The 24,682-nt window shown below is 51.1% G+C and overlaps 1 protein-coding gene across 1 annotated transcript in view; it reads right to left on the bottom strand.

Annotated features, from left to right (window-relative positions):
* pltp (phospholipid transfer protein) overlaps positions 1-6,760 on the bottom strand; it is a 200,640-nt gene extending 193,880 nt beyond the window's left edge. Inside the window, exon 1 of the mRNA XM_072514495.1 lies at positions 6,604-6,760. Within this exon, the coding sequence (XP_072370596.1) occupies positions 6,604-6,615 (12 nt within the window). The 5' untranslated portion in view covers positions 6,616-6,760. The remainder of the gene's footprint in view (positions 1-6,603) is intronic.
* Between the last annotated feature and the right edge of the window lie 17,922 nt (positions 6,761-24,682).

Below are 24,682 nucleotides of genomic sequence, written 5' to 3'. Positions count from 1 at the left end.
AGTCTGCTCAATAAAGCCTCGATTGAAGTTCTTTACGTCTCGCCTAGTGTGTGATCGATGGTGCTACAATTATTGAGCAGACTTAAAAAGGAATATGGAGCTCCCGGATCGCCCCAGAGTGCCTGCGAATCGGCCCCCAAGCAACTAACGCAACATCGCGCGTTCAAGCACTGGCTGGCGTGCCTTTGAGGGATTCGATTCCTCCGAACGGCTCACTCATCGAGGACGCGGAAGAATTCCCAGCGGCGCTCAACTTGAAGGAGATCTACATTAAGCCCGTCAACCAGGTCTACGCACGCTACCAGCTCGCGACGAGACGACAAATCCCCGGGGAAATCGCTAGACGATTTCTTCAATGCTCTAAACGATCCTGGGATGAAACTGCAACTGCCCAGCGGTTACGGCGAACGAACATACGGACCACCTGATCAGAGACGCTTACGTAGCAGGTTTGGCATCGTCGCAAATTCGCCAGAGACTTTTAGAGAAAGGCTCTCTCGGACTCAGAGGTACGGGCCCTTGCAGCCTCCCTCGACGTGGCCTCCCAAAACACCCGCGCCTATGCCCCCGACCGCACTGCAGCCCCTTGGGCTCCGTGGACCCCCGCCGCGACCGACCCCCGGCAACCCCCACCCCTCCGCAAGCGTGTGCAGCCAGAATCCCAGACCACCCAGGGGGGGCCCTGCTGCTATTTTTGCAGGCAGCTAAAACACCCCCGCCAGCGCTGCCCGGCCCGCTCGGCCACCTGTAAAAGCTGCGGTAAAAAGGAGCACTACGCAGCGGTGTTCCAGTCCCGTGGGGTCGCCGCTATCTCCGGGGAACAAATGGGACAACGGGCTCAACCCCCCCAGCGACCCACGGGCGGCCAACGGGCGCCACCATTTTGGACCCCGGACACCACGAGAGGGGGGGGGGGGGGAGTCGCCGCCATCTTCTTACCCACGGGCCGCGTGCGATCCATGGGAGCAGCCAGTTTGTCCACCCCCGGCCGTGTGCGATCCATGGACGCCGCCATCTTGGCTGACAGGCAAGGACCCCGGCGTGGACAGCTCCCCACTGCCTGAAGACAACAATCTGATACACCAACCACGTTTGGCATCGGTGACCCTCGACCAGTCGCGGGCCCCGGACGCTCCAGACGACAACGACAAAGGTGCTGGTGAACGGACACGAGGCGCCGTGTCCTGATCGACTCAGGGAGCACGGAGAGTTTTATTCACCCGGACACGGTAAGACGCTGTTCCCTTGTAATTCGGCCAAGGACCCAAAAAATGTTCCTGGCGGTGGGGTCCCACTCCATTGAAATCAAAAGGAGCATCGCAAACCTAACGGTGCAGGGGAGAGTGTTCAAAAATTACCGGCTGTATGTCCTTCCCCACCTCTGCGCTCCCACCCTCCTGGGTTGGACTTCCAATTCAACCTCCAGAGCTTAACAATCAAATTTGGCGGCCCTATACCCCCAATCACTATCTGCGGCCTCGCGACACTCGAGGTCGAACCGCCCTCCCGGTTTGCGAACCTCACCCCGGATTGCAAACCCGTCGCCACTAGGAGCAGACGGTACAGCACCCAGGACCAGACGTTTATCAGGTCCGAAGTCCAGCAGCTGCTGAAGGAAGGCGTAATCCAGGCCAGCAATAGTCCCTGGAGAGCCCAGGTGGTAGTAGTGAAGACAGGGGAGAAGCAAAGGATGGTCGTAGACTACAGTCAGACCATCAACAGGTACACGCAGCTAGATGCGTACCCTCTTCCCCGCATATCCGACATGGTCAATCAGATTGCACAGTACAAGGTCTTCTCCACCGTGGACCTTAAGTCCGCCTACCACCAGCTCCAAATTCGCCCCGGTGACCGCAAGTACACTGCCTTCAAAGCAGACGGGCGGCTATACCACTTCTTAAGGGTTCCATTCGGCGTCACGAACGGAGTCTCAGTCTTCCAATGGGAGATGGACCGAATGGTCGACCAGCACGATTTACAGGCCACGTTCCCATACCTCGACAACGTCACCATCTGCGGCCACAATCAGCAGGACCACGACGCCAACCTCCAAAAATTCCTCCAGACCGCTAACGCCCTCAACCTCACCTACAACGAGGAAAAATGCGTGTTTAGCACCGACCGTCTAGCCATCCTTGTCTACGTAGTGCGTAATGGAGTGATAGGCCCCGACCCCGAACGCATGCGCTCCCTCATGGAATTTCCCCTCCCCCACTGTACCAAAGCCCTGAAACGCTGCCTGGGCTTCTTTTCTTATTACGCCCAGTGGGTCCCCCAGTACACAGACAAGGCCCGCCCACTAATCCAGTCCACTACTTTTCCCCTGTCGACAGAGGCCCGCCAGGCCTTCAGCCGCATCAAAGCGGATATCGCAAAGGCCACGATGCGCGCCATCGATGAGTCCCTCCCCTTCCAGGTCGAGAGCGACACGTCCGACGTAACTCTGGCGGCCACGCTCAACCAAGCAGGCAGACCCGTGGCCTTTTTCTCCCAGACCCAACACGCTTCAGAAATTCGCCACTCAGTAGAAAAGGAGGCCCAAGCCATAGTGGAAGCTGTGCGACATTGGAGGCATTCCCTGGCCGGTAGGAGATTCACTCTCCTCACTGACCAACGGTCGGTAGCCTTCATGTTCGATAATGCACAGCGGAGCAAGATAAAAAAAACGACAAGATCCTGCGGTGGAGGATCGAACTCTCCACCTACAATTATGAGATCTTGTACCGTCCCATAAAGCTGAACGAGCCGTCCGATGCCCTATCTCGCAGCACTTGTGCCAACGCACAAGTGGACCGTCTCCAAGCCCTCCACGAGGACCTCTGCCACCCGGGGGTCACTCGTTTCTACCACTTCATAAAGGCCCGCAACCTCCCTTACTCCGTCGAGGACGTCCGAACAGTCACCAGGAACTGCCAAATCTGCGCAGAATGCAAACTGCATTTTTTCAGGCCAGATAGAGCGCACCTGGTTAAGGCTTCCCGTCCCTTTGAATGCCTCAGTTTGGACTTCAAAGGCCCCCTCCCCTCCACCGATCGCAACATGTACTTTCTAAACATCGTTGTTAACGAATACTCCAGTTTCCCCTTCGCCATCCCCTGCCCCGACATGACCGCGGCCACGGTCATTAAAGCCCTCGGCACCATTTTTACACTGTTCGGTTTCCCTGCCTACATCCATAGTGACAGGGGGTCCTCCTTCATGAGTGACGAGCTGCGTCAATTCCTGCTCAGCAAGGGCATAGCCTCGAGCAGGACGACCAGCCACAACCCCCGGGGGAACGGGCAGGTAGAGAGGGAGAACGGAACGGTCTGGAAGACCGTCCTACTGGCCCTACGGTCTAGGAGTCTCCCAACTTCCCGCTGGCAGGAAGTACTCCCGGATGCCCTTCATTCTATCCGGTCCCTGCTGTGTACCACCACTAACCAAACGCCTCATGAGCGCCTCCTTGTCTTCTCTAGGAGGTCCGCTTCTGGAACAGCACTTCCGACCTGGCTGGCAGCCCCGGAACCCATCCTGCTCCGGAAACATGTGCAGGCACACAAATCAGACCCACTGGTGGAAAAGGTACATCTACTCCACGCCAACCCGCAGTACGCCTACGTGGCGTACCCAGACGGCCGACAGGACACTGTCTCTCTGCGGGACCTGCCACCCTCCGGAGCTCCCCACCACCCGCCCCCCCCCCCCCCCCCCCAAAAAAAACACAAATCACCTCCCCCTCACTCCCGCCGGTGCACCCCACAGCCACCCCCTTCCCAGGGGGGGGGAATCAGTTCTCCTCCCAGGCCCATCCAGGGTAAGGAAACAGAAGGGGACAGCGCGATGCTCCCAGAGTCGACCGGACCCGAGCCAGCACCACCACCACCACCCGGGCAGGGCGACCAGAGCACCATCTCGACTCATCGAATCAACTTAAGATGTATATAATTCAGTGGCCCAGTAAAGCGGCATTGTTGTAAATAGTTAACGCTGCAAATCGGGTAAAATGTGAATAATTCGGTGGCCCCGTAAAAGCGGCATGATTGTATATAGTTCAATGGTTAAGGTACCGACCCTGTAAACCCCTACCACCATACCACCCCGCCGGGTTCCTTTTTAACAAGGGGAGAATGTGGTGGTATGTATTAGGGGTAATACGGTACACCAGGAATGCCGAGGAGCTATTGGAGGACAGATGCTGGGTCCCGATTGGATCGGCCGCCTACTGGGCTCCACCCAGATAGGCGGGGTATAAGAACCCGGTTTACTCCCCGCAGCTGCATTCTGTGACTGAGCTGCTGGGGAACAAGTCTGCTCAATAAAGCCTTGATTGAAGTTCTTTACGTCTCGCCTCGTGTGTGATCGATGGTGCTACACCTAGCAACCAGCCCCGCAGCCGGGGGGTGGCCCTCGAACATGTCACTGATCACCGATTGCGTCAAGATGAATGCGTCGTGCACACTGCCCGGGTTTCGAGCACAGACGTGCATAGTGCGCATCTGATGGTCGCAGACCACCTGTCTGTTCATCGAATGGTACCCCTTCCTGTTCGTGAATAGCAGGGGCTGTTTAGCACAGGGCTAAATCACTGGCTTTGAAAGCAGACCAAGGCAGGCCAGCAGCATGGTTCAATTCCCGTACCAGCCTCCCCGAACAGGCGCCGGAACGCCGGACTAGGGGCTTTTCGCAGTAATTTAATTGAAGCCTACTTGTGACAATGAGCAATTTTTTCATTCATTTCAATAGCAGCCTGTTATCCAACGACGGCCGTAGGGCGACATGCATGTCGTCTATCACCCCTGGACCCGGGGCATCCTGGTGATGACAGCGAAGCCCGCTGTCCGGGCATCCTGATGGGTGCGGTCCACAGGTTACTCGAGGTACCACTCCGCCTGGGCATACAGGGAGTCAGTGACAGCGCGGATGCACCTGTGCGCCGATGCCGGATAGGTCCCTACTCATCTTTACCCCGTCGCGTAAAACGTTCAGCGCGACTGTCACCTCGACGGCCACTGGGATCAGGTGTCCTTCCCCCATACCCATGCGGTGCCAGGTGTGCCATCATCTGGAGATCTGTCTGACAGTCTCCCTGCTCAACCGCAGTCTCCATCTGCATGCCCGGTCCGGAAGGTCCTCAAACAACATGCGGCGCTGGTACACGCAGGGCCTCATCCGGCGCCTCCTCGGCCTGTTGGGTGGCCGACCCTCCAGCCCGAGCGGCTGCCACCTGCTCCGCTGCAGCCCACTACTCTGCTGCAGCCTCCGCCTCCTCCCCGAGGGCTTCATGCAGAGCTGCAGCCATTGCCGCGGAGGCCAGCATCACAGGTTGATGACCGAAAGCCATTATTTTCTGCAGGGGGTGAAAGTCAAACCGGTTATCATGGTGCATACATCAGGGCTACATGGTGGCCCCGGTTGGCACCGTAGGACCCACTCATGAGTGTCCCCCACCACCGCACCCCTGTCCAGTCAGTGCCCCCAATCCTGGCGCCCGTCCCTGCTGCCAGGGGCACCGTTGGCTGGCACTGCCCTCACTAGCTGCCATCAGTGTGGCCCTGGGTGATTCCCTGGTGTGTGTGTGCGTGTGTGCGTGTGTGCGTGTGTGCGTGTGTGCGTGTGTGCGTGTGTGCGTGTGTGCGTGTGTGCGTGTGTGCGTGTGTGCGTGTGTGCGTGTGTGCGTGTGTGCGTGTGTGCGTGTGTGCGTGTGTGCGTGTGGGGGGGGGGTGCCCATCCATACGGCCGTTGTCATTGCCTGCACCCAGGGGCCGGGGTGGGTGGCCAGCAAGATGGTCGCCATAATGGCAGTCTGTGCCTGGGCAATGCCCCTATCCTGTTGGGGGCTCCCCGGCTGCTCAGCCTGTTCCCCCCCCCCCCCCCCCCACTTCGGCCCTGGCAGGGCCCCACCCCCACTGCAGCCAGCACGCCGGTGTCCGAGCCGGCAGTCACTCCACGCCCCTTCTTACCTCCTCTCTGCCGCCGCAGCCAGGACGCCAGGTTTAGATTTTTAAAAGCACATTAGAAACACGCCATCGGGAAATCGGCCCATCAGAGGTGCCGAATCGCTGAGCCCTGGAGAATCAGTCGTCGGGCCCGCTAATGATATGCCTATTGTCCTTTCAGGTTGCGATTAAGTTGTTTATGGGGGGGGCTGGAGCATCCCAATTTGGCGTCAAACCGACTTCTAGCTGGATTTCGGCGTCGGAAGCGATTCTCCGCCCGATCAAGTTTTGTGATTTTGCCGTTGACTAACGGAAAATCCAAGCCCAGGACTATGTGCGACCTCGTCGGGGAGTTCCCTGCTGAGGCCCCCAATCTACCCGAATGGGAACAGTCCTGTTCGATAGCATTGGGTTTCTTGGCACTCCGCGTCCGGGAAACACCTGGCTAAACCCGCTCGTTATGGGACTCTGTTCCCATTCGGGTAGATCACGCCCATAATTGTCATATGACTGTTTCACGTTGCTCCTGAGTTTGCTCACAGAACATGCAGCACATCGCTCGTTCCTACTCCGAAGGACAGTTGGTAACTCTCAGATTAGCTAGATTCTAATTAAACAACAGAATAGGCTCGAGGGACTCAATGCCTTCCTAATGTTTCTTTGCATAAAAACCATATTTCCTTACCTCTCTCTGCATTCTGGAACATATATCCTCCAGTCACTAACACACCAACGTGGGACTATCAGCTCTAAAAGGGGTTTTAAGTAATTTAAATAGCCAATTTAAGTGTGCCTCCTGCTTGTTTTTCTCATCCCTTATATCTGTTGCCAGGTTGAACCAAACTCTGATTTGATTAACACAGAAAAATGTTGATTCTTGTGGCTATTTAAAACTAATGAACCCAGCCCAGCTTATTCCGGCTGCTATTGGTCCAGTTATTGCTTCTATAAATGTTGGAGATAATTACCAAGGCAATGGATCATCCCACACAAGCAATAAGGGAGCTGAACTGGGACACTCACACTCAATACTTTAAGCATGTGTTCATTCTGACCTGCCTTTGAAAATAAATCCTTATTTCAATGGCAGTTCTCAGATCCCACCCTACATGGCTTCTTTGCTCTCAATCGCTTGCTCAATCCTGACCTCTGATCTTGTAATTCCGTGGGCTCCGTCACGAGAGAACATTTCCCTTTCATGTCATTCACAGACTTTTCCAAAGCTTTACTCCCACTCAGCTGCTAATTAGGAAGCTGTTTTCAATGTTTATGTTTCTTGCTGCACCCAATTCCTCTGCGTGAAGGCGGCTTCAAAAGTTCTCGGTTTCCATTTTATTTAATTGTTAAAGAGTGTGCTGTGACTTCAGCATGGTAACCAGGTTTAAGTGGTTCCTTCGCGAATAGTCCCAACCCCAAACAACTTCTACACCAATCTTTCTTTTTTTTTCTTTTTTTTAATATTTTTATTCTCCTCCTTTTTCACAATTTCATCCAAATTTAAAACCACCAACAAACAAATCAACAATAACAAATACAATGTCAATCACCTGGCCAACAATACCCTCCTCCCATCAACCCCCAAACAGCCCCCAACATTTTAAATACAAACATCAAAGAAAAGGAATCAGGTATTCACCATCACCAACAACATAGTCCAAACCACCCCCTCCCCACCCCACCCCCAAACCCCCCTAATGTTCAATGTCATCCAATTCTTGAAAGTGCATAATGAACAAAGCCCATGAATTGTAGAACCCCTCCATCCTTCCCCTCAACTCAAACTTCACCTTTCGAGTGTTAAAAACTCCCAACAAATCCCCCAGCCACACCATGGCACAGGGTGGAGAGACTGACCTCCACCCCACAGGATCCACCTTTGGGCGATCAGCGAGGCGAAGGCTAAAACCTCTGCCTCCACACCTGCTTCCAACCCCGGCTGATCAGATACCCAGAATATGGCCTCCAGAGGACCTGGCTCAAGCCTCACATGTACCACCTTCGAAATTACCCTGAAAACATCCCAGCTTTGGACAGGACCAAAACATATGAATGTGATTTGCGGGGCCCCCCCCCCACAACGCACAAACATAGTCTACCCCCTCAAAGAGTCGGCTCATCCTAGTCTTTGTGAGGGAGCCCTATACACCACCTTCAGTTGTATCAGCCCCAACCTCGCACACAAAGTGGAGGCATTCACTCTTTGGAGCACCTCACACCACAACCCCTCCTCCAAGCTCTCTCCTAACTCTTCCTCCCATTTTGTCTTAATCCCTTCCAACAATACCTTCTCTTCTCCCAGAATCGCCCCATAAAACTACCCCCTCCTCCATTTCCCCTGGTCACCTGCACCTCCTCCAACAGTGTGGAAGCCGGCGCCACCGGGAAGCTCTGTATCACCTCAGCGAAATCTCTAATTTCTAAATATTTCTATATTTATTTTCCGCCACCTGCATGCTCCTAAACATTTTCCCCACCCCAATCCATATTTCGTCTCCAGCTCCTTCAGTCCCACAAACTGGCCCCCCAGAAACAAATCTTTTAGTGCCCTTACTCCCTTCTCCTATCTCAATAAACTCACATCCTACTTCCCTAGCTCAAATCTGTGATTCCCCCAAATCAGCTTTCCCTTGACCCTGCCAGCAGAGGGCAGTTGAGCGGAGCTGCTGATTGGTGTTACAAGGGAAATTTGCATACCTCCGTCGCGGTTCGGAGGAGGAAAAGTGCACCCAACTGGAGCTCCTCACAGACCGCATGGTTCGGCTGGAGCAGCAATTGGATGCACTTAGGAGCATGCAGGTGGCGGAAAACATCATAGATCGCAGTTATATAAATGTGGTCACACGCAAGGTGCAGGCAGAGAAATGGGTGACCACCAGGAAGGGTAGGCAGTCAGTGCAGGAATCCCCTGTGGTTGTCCCCCTCTCGAACAGGTATACCCCTTTGGATACTGTCGGGGGGGGGGGGGGAATAGCCTATCAGGGGAAAACAGCAGCAGCCAGAGCAGTGGCACCACGGCTGGCTCTGATGTTCAGAAGGGAGGGTCAAAGTGCAGAAGAGCAATAGTAATAGGGAACTCTATAGTCAGGGGCACAGATAGGTGCTTCTGTGGACGTGAAAGAGACTCCAGGATGGTATGTTGCCTCCCTGGTGCCAAGGTCCAGGATGTCTCCGAACGGATAGAGGGCAAACAGGCAGAGGTCGTTGTACATATTGGTACTAACAACATAGGCAGGAAGGGGCATGAGGTCCTGCAGCAGGAGTTCAGGGAGCTAGGCAGAAAGTTAAAAGACAGGACCTCTAGGGTTGTAATCTCGGGATTACTCCCTGTGCCTCGTGCCAGTGAGGCTAGAAATAGGAAGATAGAGCAGCTAAACACGTGGCTAAACAGCTGGTGTAGGAGGGAGGGTTTCCATTATCTGGACCACTGGGAGCTCTTCCAGGGCAGGTGTGACCTATATAAGGACGGGTTGCATCTATACTGGCGAGGCATAAATATCCTGGCCGCGAGGTTTGCTAGTGTCACACGGGAGGGTATAAACTAATATGGCAGGGGGGTGGGCACGGGAGCAATAGGTCAGAAGGTGAGAGCATTGAGGGAGAACTAGGGAATAGGGACAGTGGGGCTCTGAGGCAGAGCAGACAGGGAGAAGTTGCTGAACACAGCGGGTCTGGTGGCCTGAAGTGCATATGTTTTAATGCAAGAAGTATTACGGGTAAGGCAGATGAACTTAGAGCTTGGAACTATGATGTTGTTTCCATGACAGAGACCTGGTTGAGGGAAGGGCAGGATTGGCAGCTAAACGTTCCAGGATTTAGATGTTTCAGGCGGGATAGAGGGAGATGTAAAAAGGGGTGGCGGAGTTGCGCTACTGGTTAGGGAGAATATCACAGCTGTACTGCGGGAGGACAGTGAGGCTATATGGGTAGAGATCAGGAATAAGAAGGGTGCAGTCACAATGTTGGGGGTTTACTACAGGCCTCCCAACAGCCAGCAGGAGATAGAGGAGCAGATAGGTAGACAGATTTTGGAAAAGAGTAAAAACAACAGGGTTGTGGTGATGGGAGGCTTCAACTTCCCCAATATTGACTGGGACTCACTTAGTGCCAGGGGCTTAGACGGGGCGGAGTTTGTAAGGAGCATCCACGAGGGCTTCTTAAAACAATATGTGGACAGTCCAACGAGGGAAGGGGCGGTACTGGACCTGGTATTGAGGAATGAGCCCGGCCAGGTGGTAGATGTTTCAGTAGGGGAGCATTTCGGGAACAGTGACCACAATTCAGTAAGTTTTAAAGTGCTGGTGGACAAGGATAAGAGTGGTCCTAGGATGAATGTGCTAAATTGGGGGAAGGCTAATTATAACAATATTTAGGCGGGAACTGAAGAACTTAGATTGGGGGCGGATGTTTGAGGGCAAATCAACATCTGACATGTGGGAGGCTTTCAAGTGGCAGTTAAAAGGAATTCAGGACCGGCATGTTCCTGTGAGGAAGAAGGATAAATAAGGCAATTTTCGGGAACCTTGTATAACGAGAGATATTGTAGGCCTCGTCAAAAAGAAAAGGAGGCATTTGTCAGGGCTAAAAGGCTGGGAACAGACAAAACCTGTGTGGAATATAAGGAAAGTAGGAAGGAACTTAAGCAAGGAGTCAGGAGGGGTCACGAAAAGTCATTGGCAAATAGGGTTAAGGAAAATCCCAAGGCTTTTTTACACGTACATAAAAAGCAAGAGGGTAGCCAGGGAAAGGGTTGGCCCACTGAAGGATAGGCAAGGGAAGCTATGTGTGGAGCCAGAGGAAATGGGCGAGGTACAAAATGAATACTTTGCATCAGTATTCACCAAAGAGAAGAAATTGGTAGATGTGGAGTCTGGAGAAGGGTGTGTAGATAGCCTGGGTCACATTGAGATCCAAAAAGATGAGGTGTTGGGGGTCTTAAAATATTAAGGTAGATAAGTCCCCAGGGCCTGATGGGATCTACCCCAGAATACTGAAGGAGGCTGGAGAGGAAATTGCTGAGGCCTTGACAGAAATCTTTGGATCCTCACTGTCTTCACGTGATGTCCCGGAGGACTGGAGAATAGCCAATGTTGTTCCTCTGTTTAAGAAGGGTAGCAAGGATAATCCTGGGATCTACAGGCCGGTGAGCCTTACTTCAGTGGTCGGGAAATTACTGGAGAGAATTCTGCGAGACAGGATCTACTCCCATTTGGAAGCAAATGGACGTATTAGAGAGAGGCAGCATGGTTTTGTGAAGGGGAGGTTGTGTCTCACTAACTTGATAGAGTTTTGCGAGGAGGTCACTAAGATGATTGATGCAGGTAGGGCAGTGGATGTTGTCTATATGGACTTCAGTAAGGCCTTTGACAAGGTCCCTCATGGTAGACTAGTACAAAAAGGTGAAGTCACACGGGATCAGGGGTGAGCTGGCAAGGTGGATACAGAACTGGCTAGGTTATAGAAGGCAGAGAGTAGCAATGGAAGGATGCTTCTCTAATTGGAGGGCTGTGACCAGTGTTGGGCGGAGAGATGGCAGATGGAGTTTAATCCGGACAAATGTGAGGTAATGCATTTTGGAAGGTCTAATGCACGTAGGGAATATACAGTGAATGGTAGAACCCTCAAGAGTATTGAAAGTCAGAGAGATCTAGGAGTACAGGTCCACAGGTCACTGAAACGGGCAACACAGGTGGAGAAGGTAGTCAAGAAGGCATACGGCATGCTTGCCTTCATTGGCCGGGGCATTGAGTATAAGAATTGGCAAGTCATGTTGCAGCTGTATAGAACCTTAGTTAGGCCACACTTGGAGTATAGTGTTCAATTCTGGTCGCCACACTACCAGAAGGATGTGGAGGCTTTAGCGAGGGTGCAGAAGAGATTTGCCAGAATGTTGCCTGGTATGGAGGGCATTAGCTATGAGGAGCGGTTGAATAAACTCGGTTTGTTCTCACTGGAACGAAGGAGGTTGAGAGGCGACCTGATAGAGGTCTACAAAATTATGAGGGGCATAGACGGAGTGGATAGTCAGAGGCTTTTCCCCGGGGTAGAGGGGTGAATTACTAGGGGGCATAGGTTTAAGGTGAGGGGCAAGGTTTAGAGTAGATGTACGAGGCAAGTTTTTTTTTTACGCAGAGGGTAGTGGGTGCCTGGAACTCGCTACCGGAGGAGGTGGTGGAAGCAGGGACGATAGTGACATTTAAGGGGCATCTTGACAAATACATGAATAGGATGGGAATAGAGGGATACGGACCCAGGAAGTGTAGAAGATTGTAGTTTAGTCGGGCAGCATGGTCGGCACGGGCTTGGAGGGCCGAAGGGCCTGTTCCCGGGCTGTACATTTTTGTTCTGCCCCCAGCCTAAAGTGCAGGCGCAACTGCCTCCAGATTTTCAATATCGCTACAATACCGGACTCTCTGGTGACATCGAGAGCGGAGATGTTGCCAACGTCCTCAGCCCCGACTCCCTGCACAGAATCACTTCCATCCTGACCTACTGGGAGTTCCCCCCTCTAACCCAGCTCCTCACCTTCTCCGCGTTCGCCGGTCACTAATAATACAGTGAATTCGGAAGACTCAACCCTCCCGACTGCCGTCCTCTGCAACAGCACCCTCCTAATCCTAGCCACCTCACACCCCACCCCCCCCCCCCCCCCCCCACCGCACCTTCCTAATCCTAGCCACCTTTCTCCCCCCCCAAATAAAACAAGCTAATCATCTTTTCAACTTCCTTGAAAAATACCTTTGGCAGAAAGATTGGCAGGCACTGAAAAATCAAGAATCGCGGCACCACATTCATTTTAATTGCCTGTACCCAACCTGCCAGAGACAGAGGGAGACCATCACACTGTGCCAGATCGGTTTTCACCCTCCCCACCAAATTGGTAATGTTGTACCTACAGAGCCTCCCCAATCTCGTGCCATCTGCACCCCCAGATATCTAAAGTGAGCCCCCGCCCCACGGAATGGTAGCCACACCACAAAAAAGTCACTTTTTTTTTTAGAAAATATTTTATTGAAGCATTTGTAATTTTCACAGTTTCACACATTAACATTTCTAAAGAAAAAAAAAACCTGAGTGGGCCAGCGCCCGCAAAAAACGATGCCTCTACTGCCCACGCCCTATTCCCTAATTACCCGTATACAGCGTTCCCTGTCCTTATCTAACACTGCCATGCCTCCCATTTTATTCCCCCCCCCCCCCCCCCCCACCGCCAGGACATCGGCCTCCCTCCCCCCTTTGGCCCCCGGATCATCCGATTCCTCAAATATTGCCAGTTCTGGACTCGGGGTTACCCTCCCTTCCAGGACTTCTGACATAACGTCCGCAAATCCCTGCCAGAATCCCCTCAACTTCGGACATGCCCAGAACATATGCACATGGTTCGCCGGGCTACCCCCACATCAATCCTCCACCTCCTCAAAGAACCTGCTCATCCGGGCTACCGTCATGTGAGCCCTGTAGACCACTTTGAACTGGATCAGGCTAAGTCTGGCACAGGACGAAGATGAATTGACTCTCTTCAAGGCTTTTTCCCACTTTCCATTTCCAGCTCCTCTTCACCTCCCTGATCGGGGCCCCCTCCCACTCCATCAACTCCTTGTATATCTCCGAAATCCTCCCCTCTCCAAGCACAGTTTTTGACATCACCTTATCCTGTAGTCTCCTTGGGGGAAGGGAGGGAAACTTTGAACCTGCCTCCGGACAAAGTCCCAAACCTGAAGGTATCGAAACCCATTCCCGCCCGGTAGCTCAAACTAAAATAAATCTCCAAATCTCTCGATCCCTGCCTGCTCTCACCTCCTGAAGCCCCCATCCAGCCTCCCCGGGACAAACCGGTGATTGTTACAAATCGGAGACCACACAGATGCTCCCTCCAATCCCATGTGCTGCCTCCATTGCCCCCACACCCTTAGGGCTGCTACCACCACCAGGCTTGTGGAGTACCGAGCCGGCAAAAGGCAGGAGTGCCTTAGTAAAGCTTCCAAACTCGTGCCCTTACAGGGTGTCGCTTCCACTCACTCCCAGGCCGACCCCTCCCCTACTATCCACTTCCTGACCATCAATATGTTGGCTGCTCAGTAATAATTAATAAAGCTCGTGAGGGCCAGGCCCCCCTCTCCGCGACCCCACTCCAGGAGTGCCCTCTTTACTCTCGGGGTTTTCCCCACCCACACAACCTGTAATCGCCACATTTATTTTTCTGAAAAAAGCCTTGGGACAAAATTCGGAAGGCACTGAAAAAAGAGCAGTCTTGGGAGGACTGTCATCTTCACCGTCTGAACCCATCCCGCTAACGTCAGCGGGAGCATATCCCATCTGTGGAAATCACTTTTTGGTCGACCGCTTTGCCCAGATTTAACTTGTGGAGCTGCCCCCCACTCTTTAGCCGAATCCCTAAATATCTAAAACTCCCCGTCACCACTTTAAAAGGTAACTCCCTCCGTCTCCTTTACTGCCCCAGTGCCTGGATCACAAACATGTCGCTCTTTCCCACATTCAACTTGTAGCCTGAAAATCGCCCAAACTCTCCCAGTACCTCCATGATTTTGGTCATTCCCCCCACCGGGTCTGTAACATAAAGCAGCAAGTCATCCGCTACTCCAGAGAAACCCTGTGCTCCAACATCCCCTCCCCCCCCCCCCCCTCACTATTCCCCGCCACGCACTCAATGCTCTGAGGGCCATTGCTAAAGGCACTATGGCCAGGGCAAATAATAAGTGCATCCCTGCCTTGTCCCTCTCCTGAAATTAAAATATTCTGACCGGGTTCGGTTGGTTCTCACATTTGCCACTGGGGCCCAATATAACAGCCGGACCCAATCCAAAAATCCCTGCCCGAGCCCAAACCTGCCTAAAAGACCCCATAGGTACTTCCACTCCACCTAGTTGAAAGCTTTCTCCACGTCCATGGCTAATACCACCTCAGCCTCACACCCCTCAGCTGGCATCATTATAACATTAAGAAGCCACCTAATATTGGATGTTAGGTGCCTGCCCTTCACAAATCCCGTCTGATCCTCACCTATTACCTCCAGGACACAGTCTTCTATTCTTGTGGCCAAGATCTTTGCCAGTAATTTAGCATCTACATTTAAAAGGGAAATTGGTCTGTACGATCCACAGCTCTCGGGTCCTTGTCTCGCTTCAGGATGAGAGAGATTGATGTCTGTGATAGCGTTGGGGGAAGCATCCCAACTCCTTGGATTCATTCAAAGCCTTTACTAACAGCGGTCCCATTCGCTCTTGAAAACTTTATAAAATTCCACTGGGAATCAGTCAGGTCCCAGGGCCTTACCTGATTGCATTTCCCCCCCCCCCCGCGGGCCCCCACCCCACCCCACCCATGCACCAGACTTCCTGGCCGGCTCAATGGTCGATGGATCAGTTGGCCCTCAGCTCCCTATACAGCAGCCTTACCCAATCTACAAATCGTGGCCCAATCCTAAACTGCTCCAGAACTGCCATCAAATACCCCCACACTACTGTCAAACGCCTTCTCGCTGTCCAATGCCACAACCACATCCATCGCATCTCCCTCCTCTCCGCCGGTGCCATAACCATGTTCAATACCCTCCTAATGTTCGAAAAGAGCTGCCTCCCCTTCACAAACCCCATCTGATCTTAGTCTATCGCCTTCGGGAGGCACTCCTCCAACCTACCCGCCAATACCTTAGTGTCCACATTCAAAAGTGATATGGGCCGACAGAATGTGGGTTGTGTCGGCTCCTGATGATGTGGAGATGCCTTCGTTGGACTGGGATGAGCACAGTAAGAAGTCTTACAACACCAGGTCAAAGTCCAACAGGTTTGTTTTGAAATCACTAGCTTTCGGAGCGCAGCCCCTTCTTCAGGTGAATGAAGAGGTAGGTTCCAGAAACATATATTGACAAAGTCAAAGATGCAAGACGATACTTTGAATGCGAGCATTTGCAGGTAATTAACTCTTTACAGATCTAGAGAGAGGGATAATCACAGGTCTGTAGCCATCTGGGATGGCCACTTACAACAAGAAACATGGACTTTCGCAAAGCTTAAAGGGAAATGTGGACAATGTAAGATTCAAGCAGGCACAGAGCCTGAATGTATATTTGTGAGCAGAGAATCCAGACAGCATCGAAACCCCCAACCGATTAGCATTTTGATGGCCCACCTCCGTAAGACAAAAGGATTGATACTCAGGTAACGGATCCAAGTCCAGACATTCCGGCACCCACTCCCTTTACTCAGGAAGCATAAATTACAGGGTCAATGACCGCTTAGGACACGCCCAGCCGTCAAGGCACCCGCCCCTTTATTGGCTCAGATCGAAGGCAGTGATCGAGTGCGAAACTCCCAAGGATAAAGAGAGACACTGCCATGTGTTCAATCTCTTTTGGACCAATGTCCACCTCCAATTGTAGCACTGCCAGAAGCAAGTCCAAGTACAACTCCCGCTACCAGACGGATGAGCCCAGCTGAACCGCAGTTACTTCTCCAGACCCAGCAGATCCAGATTCGAACAAAGGCCACTGTTCAGGCACCTGGCTTAGGTCAGAGGAAGTTAAGTACAGGTTGTCATAGTTGTTAGGTATAGTTTAACTAGTAGTGTTTATGTTGCATGTGTAAGTTAATCGTTGTGTGTAAATAAAGTACCATCGATCTTGAACTAACTGTTTGGCTCTTTGATCGATATCCAGTTGAACCATGTGACGGTATCATTTGATACCTGGCAACTCTGAAAGCAATATAGTATCGATATCCAAAGAAAGAAGGACAACCTTATCGACTGCCTTATTTACAGCAGGTAAAAAAGGCAACAGGTCAAAGAGGTGTTGGTAGGATTTCACAAGCCCAAGCCAGATGGTTGGGGGGGGTGAATGTAATGCAACATGAATCCAAGGTCCCAGTTGAGGCCGTACTCATGTGTGCGGAACTTGGCTATAAGTTTCCGCTTGGCGAATCTGCGTTGTTGCGCATCCTGAAGGCTGCCTTGGAGAACGCTTACCCGAAGATCAGAGGCTGAATGCCCTTGACTGCTGAAGTGTTCCCCGACTGGAAGGGAACATTCCTGCCTGGAGATTGTCGCACAATGTCGGTTCACCCGTTGTTGCACCGTCTGCATGGTCTCGTCAATGTACCACGCTTCGGGGCATCCTTTCCTGCAGCGTATGAGGTAGACAACGTTGGCCGAGTCTCACAAGTATGAACGACATACTTGTTGGGTGGTGTTCTCACATGTAATGGTGGTACCCATGTCGATGATCTGGCACATCTTGCAGAGATTGCCATGGCAGGGTTGTGTCGTGTCGTGGTCGCTGTTCTGAAGGCTGGGTAGATTGCTGCAAACAATGGTTTGTTTGAGGTTGCGCGGTTGTTTGAAGGCAAGTAGTGGGGGTGTGGGGATGACCTTGGCAAGATGTTCATCTTCATCGATGACGTGTTGAAGGCTGCAAGGAAGATGTTGTAGTTTCTCCGCTCCGGGGAAGTACTGGGCGACGAAGGGTATTCTGTCGGTTGTGTCTCGTGTTTGTCTTCTGAGGAGGTCGATGTGGTTTTTTGCTGTGGCGCGTTGGAACTGTCGATCAATGAGTCGAGCGCCATATCCCGGTCGTACGAGGGCATCTTTCAGCCTCTGTAGATGTCTGTTATGCTCCTCCTTGTCGGAGCAGATCCTGTGTATGTGGAGGGCTTGTCCATAGGGGATGCCTTCTTTAATGTGTATTAGGGTGGAAGCTGGAGAAGTAGAGCACCGTGGGGTTATCCGTGGGCTTGTGGTAAAGCGAAGTGCTGAGGTGACCGTCCTTGATGAAAAAGGTGTCCAAGAATGCAATCGATTCTGGAGAGTAGTCCATGGCGAGTCTGATGGTGGGATGGAACTTATTGATGTCATTGTGCAGTGGTTTCTTGAGAAACAGGGAGATCGATGCCTGCCCCAAAGTCTGTGGCAACACCCCCTTCCTTATTGCCTCAAACATCCCCACCATTAGCGGCGCCAACGTATCGTTAAATTTCTTGTAATACTCCACCAGGAATCCATCTGGCCCTACCTTCCCGACTGCATCATCCCAATTGCATCTTTTATTTCCTGCTCCGCTATCGTCCCATCCAGTATTTCCCTATCCCCCTCCCCCAACTTCGGGTATTCCAAACCATCCAGGAATTCCCGCACCTCCTGATCCCCCCCCCGGGTGGCTCCGACGTATACAATCTCTCAAACATCTCAATAAAATAACAGTGTGGGCCCACCCCCCTGCCGCCCGTCCCAGGTCTTCTTCCTTCACAAACGCCTCAGCAGCCTCCATCATCTTGAAGTAGAAATCTCTGGTGTTGTAGGTCACCATCAGTTTCGCTGGGTACACCACACCAAATCGCACCCCACTGTTGTATAATGCCATCTTAACTCGGCCGAAAGCCGCTCGCCTCTTTGCCAGCTCCACCATCAAGTCCTGGTAAATGTGAACTCCAGCACCAGCTCACTGCACCTCCCACTTCTGCTTCACCCAGTTCAACACCTTCTCCTTCATGTGGTACCTGTGGAAGCAGTTCATTTCACTTTCAGCGGTCTCAGCATCCGATGAGCTCGGTCCAGTTCATATCAGGAGGGCTCCTCACCCTCCCCATCAACCCTGCCAACATCTTGATGAAGTACTCAGTCAGCCTCGAGCCCTCTACCCCTTCAGGCAAGCCCACCATCCTAAAATTATTATTATTATAAATTTTGACACCTCGAGCTGTTCTCCAGGTGCTCCAGCTTTGCTCGAAGCCCCTTATTGGCCTCGACCACCCTCCACAGGTCCAAACTGATCGCTGTGCTGCGACATGGCCACCTCCACTCCCTTCATCCACTCACTCTGCTCCCTCACTTCGGCCAATGTCTTTGCCACAGCTACTCTCACCGGGGAGACTGCCTCCTCCACCAACATCTTCAAAGCCACCACCATCTACTTCCTCAATGCCTCCATGGGCTTCGCAAACTGCTTCTCCAGCACCAAAGACATCACCTCAGTCATCCTTTCTGCTGTGAACAGTGCGCCCCCACCGGCAGCCCAGTCTCCGCCATCTTGCTAGCTCCCTGGCTGACCCTGTCACTCAATGGTGAACACTCCCTTCTTCATGGCTGTTTTTCTTAATCCTTTTGACATCCTTTTTCTTCCTTGTACATTCTTTCAATCAATCATTCACAAATGGGCAGCATGGTGGAGCAGTGGTTAGCACTGGGGCTATGGTGCTGAGGATCTGGTTTCAAATCCCTGCCCAGGGTCACTGTCCATGTGGAGTTTGCACATTCTCCCAGTGTCTGCGTGGGTTCACCCCCACAACCCAAAGTTGTGTAGGGTAGGTGAATTGGCCACACTAAATTGCCCCTTAATTTGGAAAAAAAATAATTGGGTACCCTAAATTTTTTTTAAAAACCATGAATTTCCCCCAGGACCAGACTTTAAAACTCCTAAAAGCACGCCTCAAGCAGGAGCTACCCAGCATGAGACTTTCCCTCTACATGCCGCCACCAGAAGTCTACACCAATCTTTCTTTAAAGAATGAAGCCCATTGCAGAGGCTCCTGTCATTCGGACACATCCTGGGGATAGAACAATATGGCTCCAATCACAGACCTTGGCAGCTTAGTGCCCTCCAATCAGATACCAATACAGCCCTGGGGTCTCTAATCAGATCCCACACCAGACTAGGGTCCATCCAATCAGAACTCCTGACAGCCCAAGATCCTCCAATCAGATTGTACTACAGCTCAGGGACCTCCAGTCAGATCATATTACAATCCAGAGTCCATCCAATTAGATCCTCATCAGCCCAGTATCTTCCAATCAGATCCCAATACAGCCCAGGTTGTTCCAATCACAACCCTGACAGCCCAGAATCCCTCCAATCAGATTGCAGTATAGATAAAGGTTCACCCAATCAGATTTCAATATAGCCAGGTCCCTCCAATTAGATTCCAGTATAGCAGGGTCTCTCCAATCAGATGTGTAGCCAGGGTCCTCCAATCAGAACCCAGACAGCCCAGTGTCCCTCCAATCAGCTTCCACTATAACCAGGGCCCCCTAATCAGATTCCCGTATAGCCAGGGTCCATCCAATCAGATTGCAGTATAGATCAAGGTTTACCCAATCAGATTTCAATGTAGCCAGGATCCCTCCAATTGGATTTCAGTATAGCTCAGGTCCTTCCAATCAGATTCCAGAATAGCCAGGGTCCCTCCAATCAGATTCCAGAATAGCCAGGGTCCCTCCAATCAGATTCCAGTGTAGCCAGGGTCCTCCAATCAGAACTCAGACAGCCCAGGGTCCCTCCTACTATCTTCCAGTATAGACAGGGGCCCCGCAATCAGATTTCAATACAGCTAGGGTCCCTCCAATCAGATTTCAGTATAGCCAGGGTCCATCCAATCAGACTATAGTAGAGCATAAGATTCCCCAATCAGATTTCAATATAGTGAGGATGCCTCCAATTAGATTCCAGCATAACCAGGGTCCTCCAATCAAAAACACGACAGCTTACTTCCAATAAGATTCTAGTATAGCCAGAGTCCCGCCAATCAGATCGCAATATAGTCAGGGCCCCTCCAATCAGATTCCAGTATAGAGAGGGTCCCCCAATCAGATTACAGCATAGCCACGATCCTCCAATCAGAACCCTGGCAACCCAGGGTCCATCCAACCAGATTCCAGTACAGCCAGGGTCTCTCCAATCAGATTTCAATATAGCCAGTGTCCCTCCAATCATATTCCAGTATAACCAAGGTCCCCCAATTAAATTTCAATGTATCCAGGGTCTCTCCAAACAGATGCCAGTATAGCCAGGGTTCACTCACTCCGATTGCAGTGTAACTCAGGGTTTCCCCCCACCCCACAATCAGATTTCAAAATAGGCAGAGTCCCTCCAATCAGCTTCCAGTATAACCAGTAGAAAGGGATGATGTGGAGATGCCGCATTGGACTGGGGTGAGCACAGTAAGAAGTCTTACAACACCAGGTTAAAGTCCGACAGGTTTGTTTCAAACACTAGCTTTCGGGGCACTGCTCCTTCAGGATTCACCCGAGGAAGGAGCAGTGCTCCAAAAGCCAATATAAAGGGATTATTATTTAAATGATAAAATATTAAAACATGCTGCAGGGCAGAGGGACCTGGGTGTGCTAGTGCACGAGTCGCAAAAAAGTTGGATTACAGGTGCAGCAGGTGATTAAGAAGGCAAATGGAATTTTGTCCTTCATTGCTAGAGGGATGGAGTTTAAGACTAGGGAGGTTATGCTGCAATTGTATAAAAGGTGTTAGTGAGGCCACACCTGGAGTATGGTGTTCAGTTTTGATCCCCTTACCCGAGAAAGGACATACTGGTGCTGGAGGGTGTACAGAGGAGATTCACTAGCTTAATCCCAGAGCTGAAGGGGTTGGATTACAAGGAGAGGTTGAGTAGACTGGGACTGTACTCATTGGAATTTTGAAGGATGAGGGGGGGATCTTATAGAAACATATAAAATTATGAAAGGAATAGATAGGATAGATGCAGGGAGGTTGTTTCCACTGGCGGGTGAAAGCAGAACTAGGGGGCATAGCCTCAAAATAAGGGGAAGTAGATTTAGGACTGAGTATAGGAGGAACTTCTTCACCCAAAGGGTTGCGAATCGATGGAATTCCTTGCCCAATGAAGCAGTTGAGGCTCCTTCATTAAATGTTAAGATAAAGATAGATAGTTTTTTGAAGAATAAAAGAATAAAAGGTTATGGTGTTCAGGTGAGAAAGTGGAGCTGAGTCCACAAAAGATCAGCCATGATCTCATGAATGACAGAATAAAGGAATAAAAGGTTATGAAGAATAAAGGAATAAAAAAGGTTATGGTGTTCAGGCGAGAAAGTAAAGTAGAGCAGAGTCCACAAAAGATCAGCCATGATCTCATTGAATGACAGAGCAGGCTCGAAGGGCCAGATGGCCTACTCCTGCTCTTAGTTCACCCAATCAATTTTCAATATAGCCAGGGTCCCTCCAATCAGATTGCAGTACAGCCAGGATACCCCAATCAAATGGCAATATAGCCATGGTCCCTCAATCAGATGCTAGTATAGGCAGGGTCCATCCAAGCAGATTGCAGTATAACTCAGGGGTCCATCTTCCCCAATCAAAGAACAAAGAAAAAGTACAGCACAGGAACAGGCCCACCAAGCCTGCACCAACCATGCTTCCCATCTAAACTAAAATCTTCTACACTTCCAGGGTCCATATCCCTCTATCCCCAATCAGATTTCAATATACAGAGTCCCTTCAATCAGGGCCTAGTATAGCCAGAATCCATCTAATCTGATTGGAGTGTAGCTCAGGGTCACTCCAATCAGATTCTAGTGCAGCCAGGGTCCCTCCAATCAGACCAGTTTTGTAATTTGTGTATTATAAGATTTTCTGAAATCAGGAAGTAACTTCTCAGACCAAATGCAATGTTATAGTTAAACATACATTGAAATATATCTTTAAAAATATGCTTAAAACACAAGAATACCTTCAGTTAACTGCACTTGCAGAAAATGTCCAAAGAGATCTCAACTTAAAATGAACTCAAAGTTAACCTCCTCCACCCACCCCTTCTGATGGCAACAGTTTATTTACTCAAAGGTTTTACCCTTTATTAGCTAGGATAACAAAGGACATCACAAGTATGAAATCAAATCAATTTTATTTAACAATAAAATTAACACTTAATTAACCCAAACAAAATACTAGATACCCAAGATTCATTTATACTACTTCTCTGGTCTTCCATTATGAAGGTGGGTCTCACAGGAAGCTTCCTTCCTTCCTTCCTTCCTTCCTTCCTTCCTTACCTGGTCAAGGTCACCTTCCACATTGAGTCTTCACTCCCGGTGTATCTTGGGCATTGTAATAAGTCCACAGAGGCAGACGTCCCATCACCAGAATTCCTATTATTTACTCACCATGACCATTCAGTCTGCTGTCTACACCAGGAGTGCAGAGGATCTGATACTCCCTGTTATATATACAGAAAGGAGTTCCCTGATTGGGCCACAAGTCAGGGAACTCGTATTCTAATTGGCCAATTTCAAAGGCCTGGCCTAAGTCATTCCAGGCGTTTACCTTTATCCCCCTCCTTTTGCACCTTTTCAGAAGTTTCTGCGGCTTTCTGCCAATGAGGTCTCGGGAGGGGTTCCCAGCACTGAATGAATTAGGACATCAGGGACTCGCTCCCAGGTGTTCATCTCCAGTGGTGTGGTTTGCACGTACCTTGTAGCCATATAAGATAATGGCGATAATTCTGGGTGTCCAAGAGTCTGGATCAATCTGGGCTACCAAAAACAGATTGGTGCATCTCAATAGGATCAATGATCTCCTGATGTGTGATCGTCAGACAGGTCCAGACATGTTCTGGCAGTTTACCTGTGGGTTGTGTATTTGACCTTATGGCCAAGTCCAAATTCTCATCAGCCTACCTGAGGTTTAAACTGCAGTTTAATTTAAAGTGTCCAATTCTTTCATTTAAAATATACAACTTAATCGAGCTCAAAACTAAGCTGTGTCAGGTTACCACACAATGGAGAGTTTTAGTTATGACGAGAGATTGAATAGACTGGGTTGTTTTCCTTGGAGCAGAGGGATCTGAGGGGCGATATGATTGAGATGTATAAAATCATGAGGGGCATAAAGGCAGGCAGTTACCGGCCAACGTTAGAAGGCTCTTGAATGTAATCATGATGCCTCCGGGGGAGGGAGGTGGAGATAGTGGTCGCTATGGATGCGGAGAAGGCCTTTGACCGGGTGGGGTGGAATTATCTGTGGGAGGTCCTGGGGCAGTTTGGGTTTGGGCAGGGCTTTGTTGACTGGGTCCGGTTGCTGTTCCAGGCACCGGTGGCGAGTGTGCGGACGAACAGGGTGAGTTTGGACTACTTTAGACTGCACCGGGGGACAAGGCAAGGATGTCCCCTCTCCCCACTGTTGTTTGCCTTGGCTATAGAGCCATTGGCGATGGCGCTAAGAGTGTCGAAGGACTGGAAGGGGCTAGTCTGGTGGGGGGGGGGGGCGGTGCTGTGGAACACAGGGTCTCATTTTATGCAGATGACCTACTCCTGTATATTTCTGACCCGTGAGGGGGGATGGGAGAGATTATGCGGATCTTAGGGGAATTTAGCTGGTTTTCGGGGTACAAATTGAACATGGGTAAGAGCGAGGTTTTTGTGATCCAGGCGAGGGGGCAGTAGAGGAGACTGGGGGAGTTGCCGTTTAAAGTGGTGGGAGTGAATTTCCGTTATTTGGGAATTCAGGTGGCACAGGGATGGGGGCAGCTACATAAATTAAATCTGGCCCGGTTAGTTGAGCAAATGAAGGAGGACTTCCAGAGGTGGGACATGCTCCCGTTGAAACTGATGGGGAGGGTACAGACCGTAAAGATGACGGTTCTCCCGAGATTTTAGTTTGTTTTCCAGTGTCTCCCTACTTTTATCCCAAAGGCCCTTTTTAGCGGGTGAATGAGGTGATCTCTGGGTTTGTGTGGGCGGGTAAAACCCCGGGAGTAAGGAAAGTACTGCTGGAGCGGAGCCGGGGAAGGAGCGTTGGCACTGCTGAACTTTAGGAACTATTACTGGACGGCAAAAACAGCCATGATTAGGAAGTGGGTAATGGGGGTGGTGTCGGTGTGGGAGCAAGTAGAGGCGGCCTCATGTAAGGCCACACGTTTGGGGGCATTGGTAACGGCTCCTCTGCCGTTCTCGCCTGCCCGGTACTCCACAAGTCCGGTGGTAGTGGCGGCCCTGAGAGTTTGGTGACAGTGGCG

The sequence above is a fragment of the Scyliorhinus torazame genome, chromosome 8 (assembly GCF_047496885.1).
Source record: "Scyliorhinus torazame isolate Kashiwa2021f chromosome 8, sScyTor2.1, whole genome shotgun sequence".
Classification (NCBI taxonomy): domain Eukaryota; kingdom Metazoa; phylum Chordata; class Chondrichthyes; order Carcharhiniformes; family Scyliorhinidae; genus Scyliorhinus; species Scyliorhinus torazame.
The sequence above is the reverse complement of the archived record's forward strand: the minus strand, read 5'-3'. Positions and strand labels throughout refer to the sequence as shown.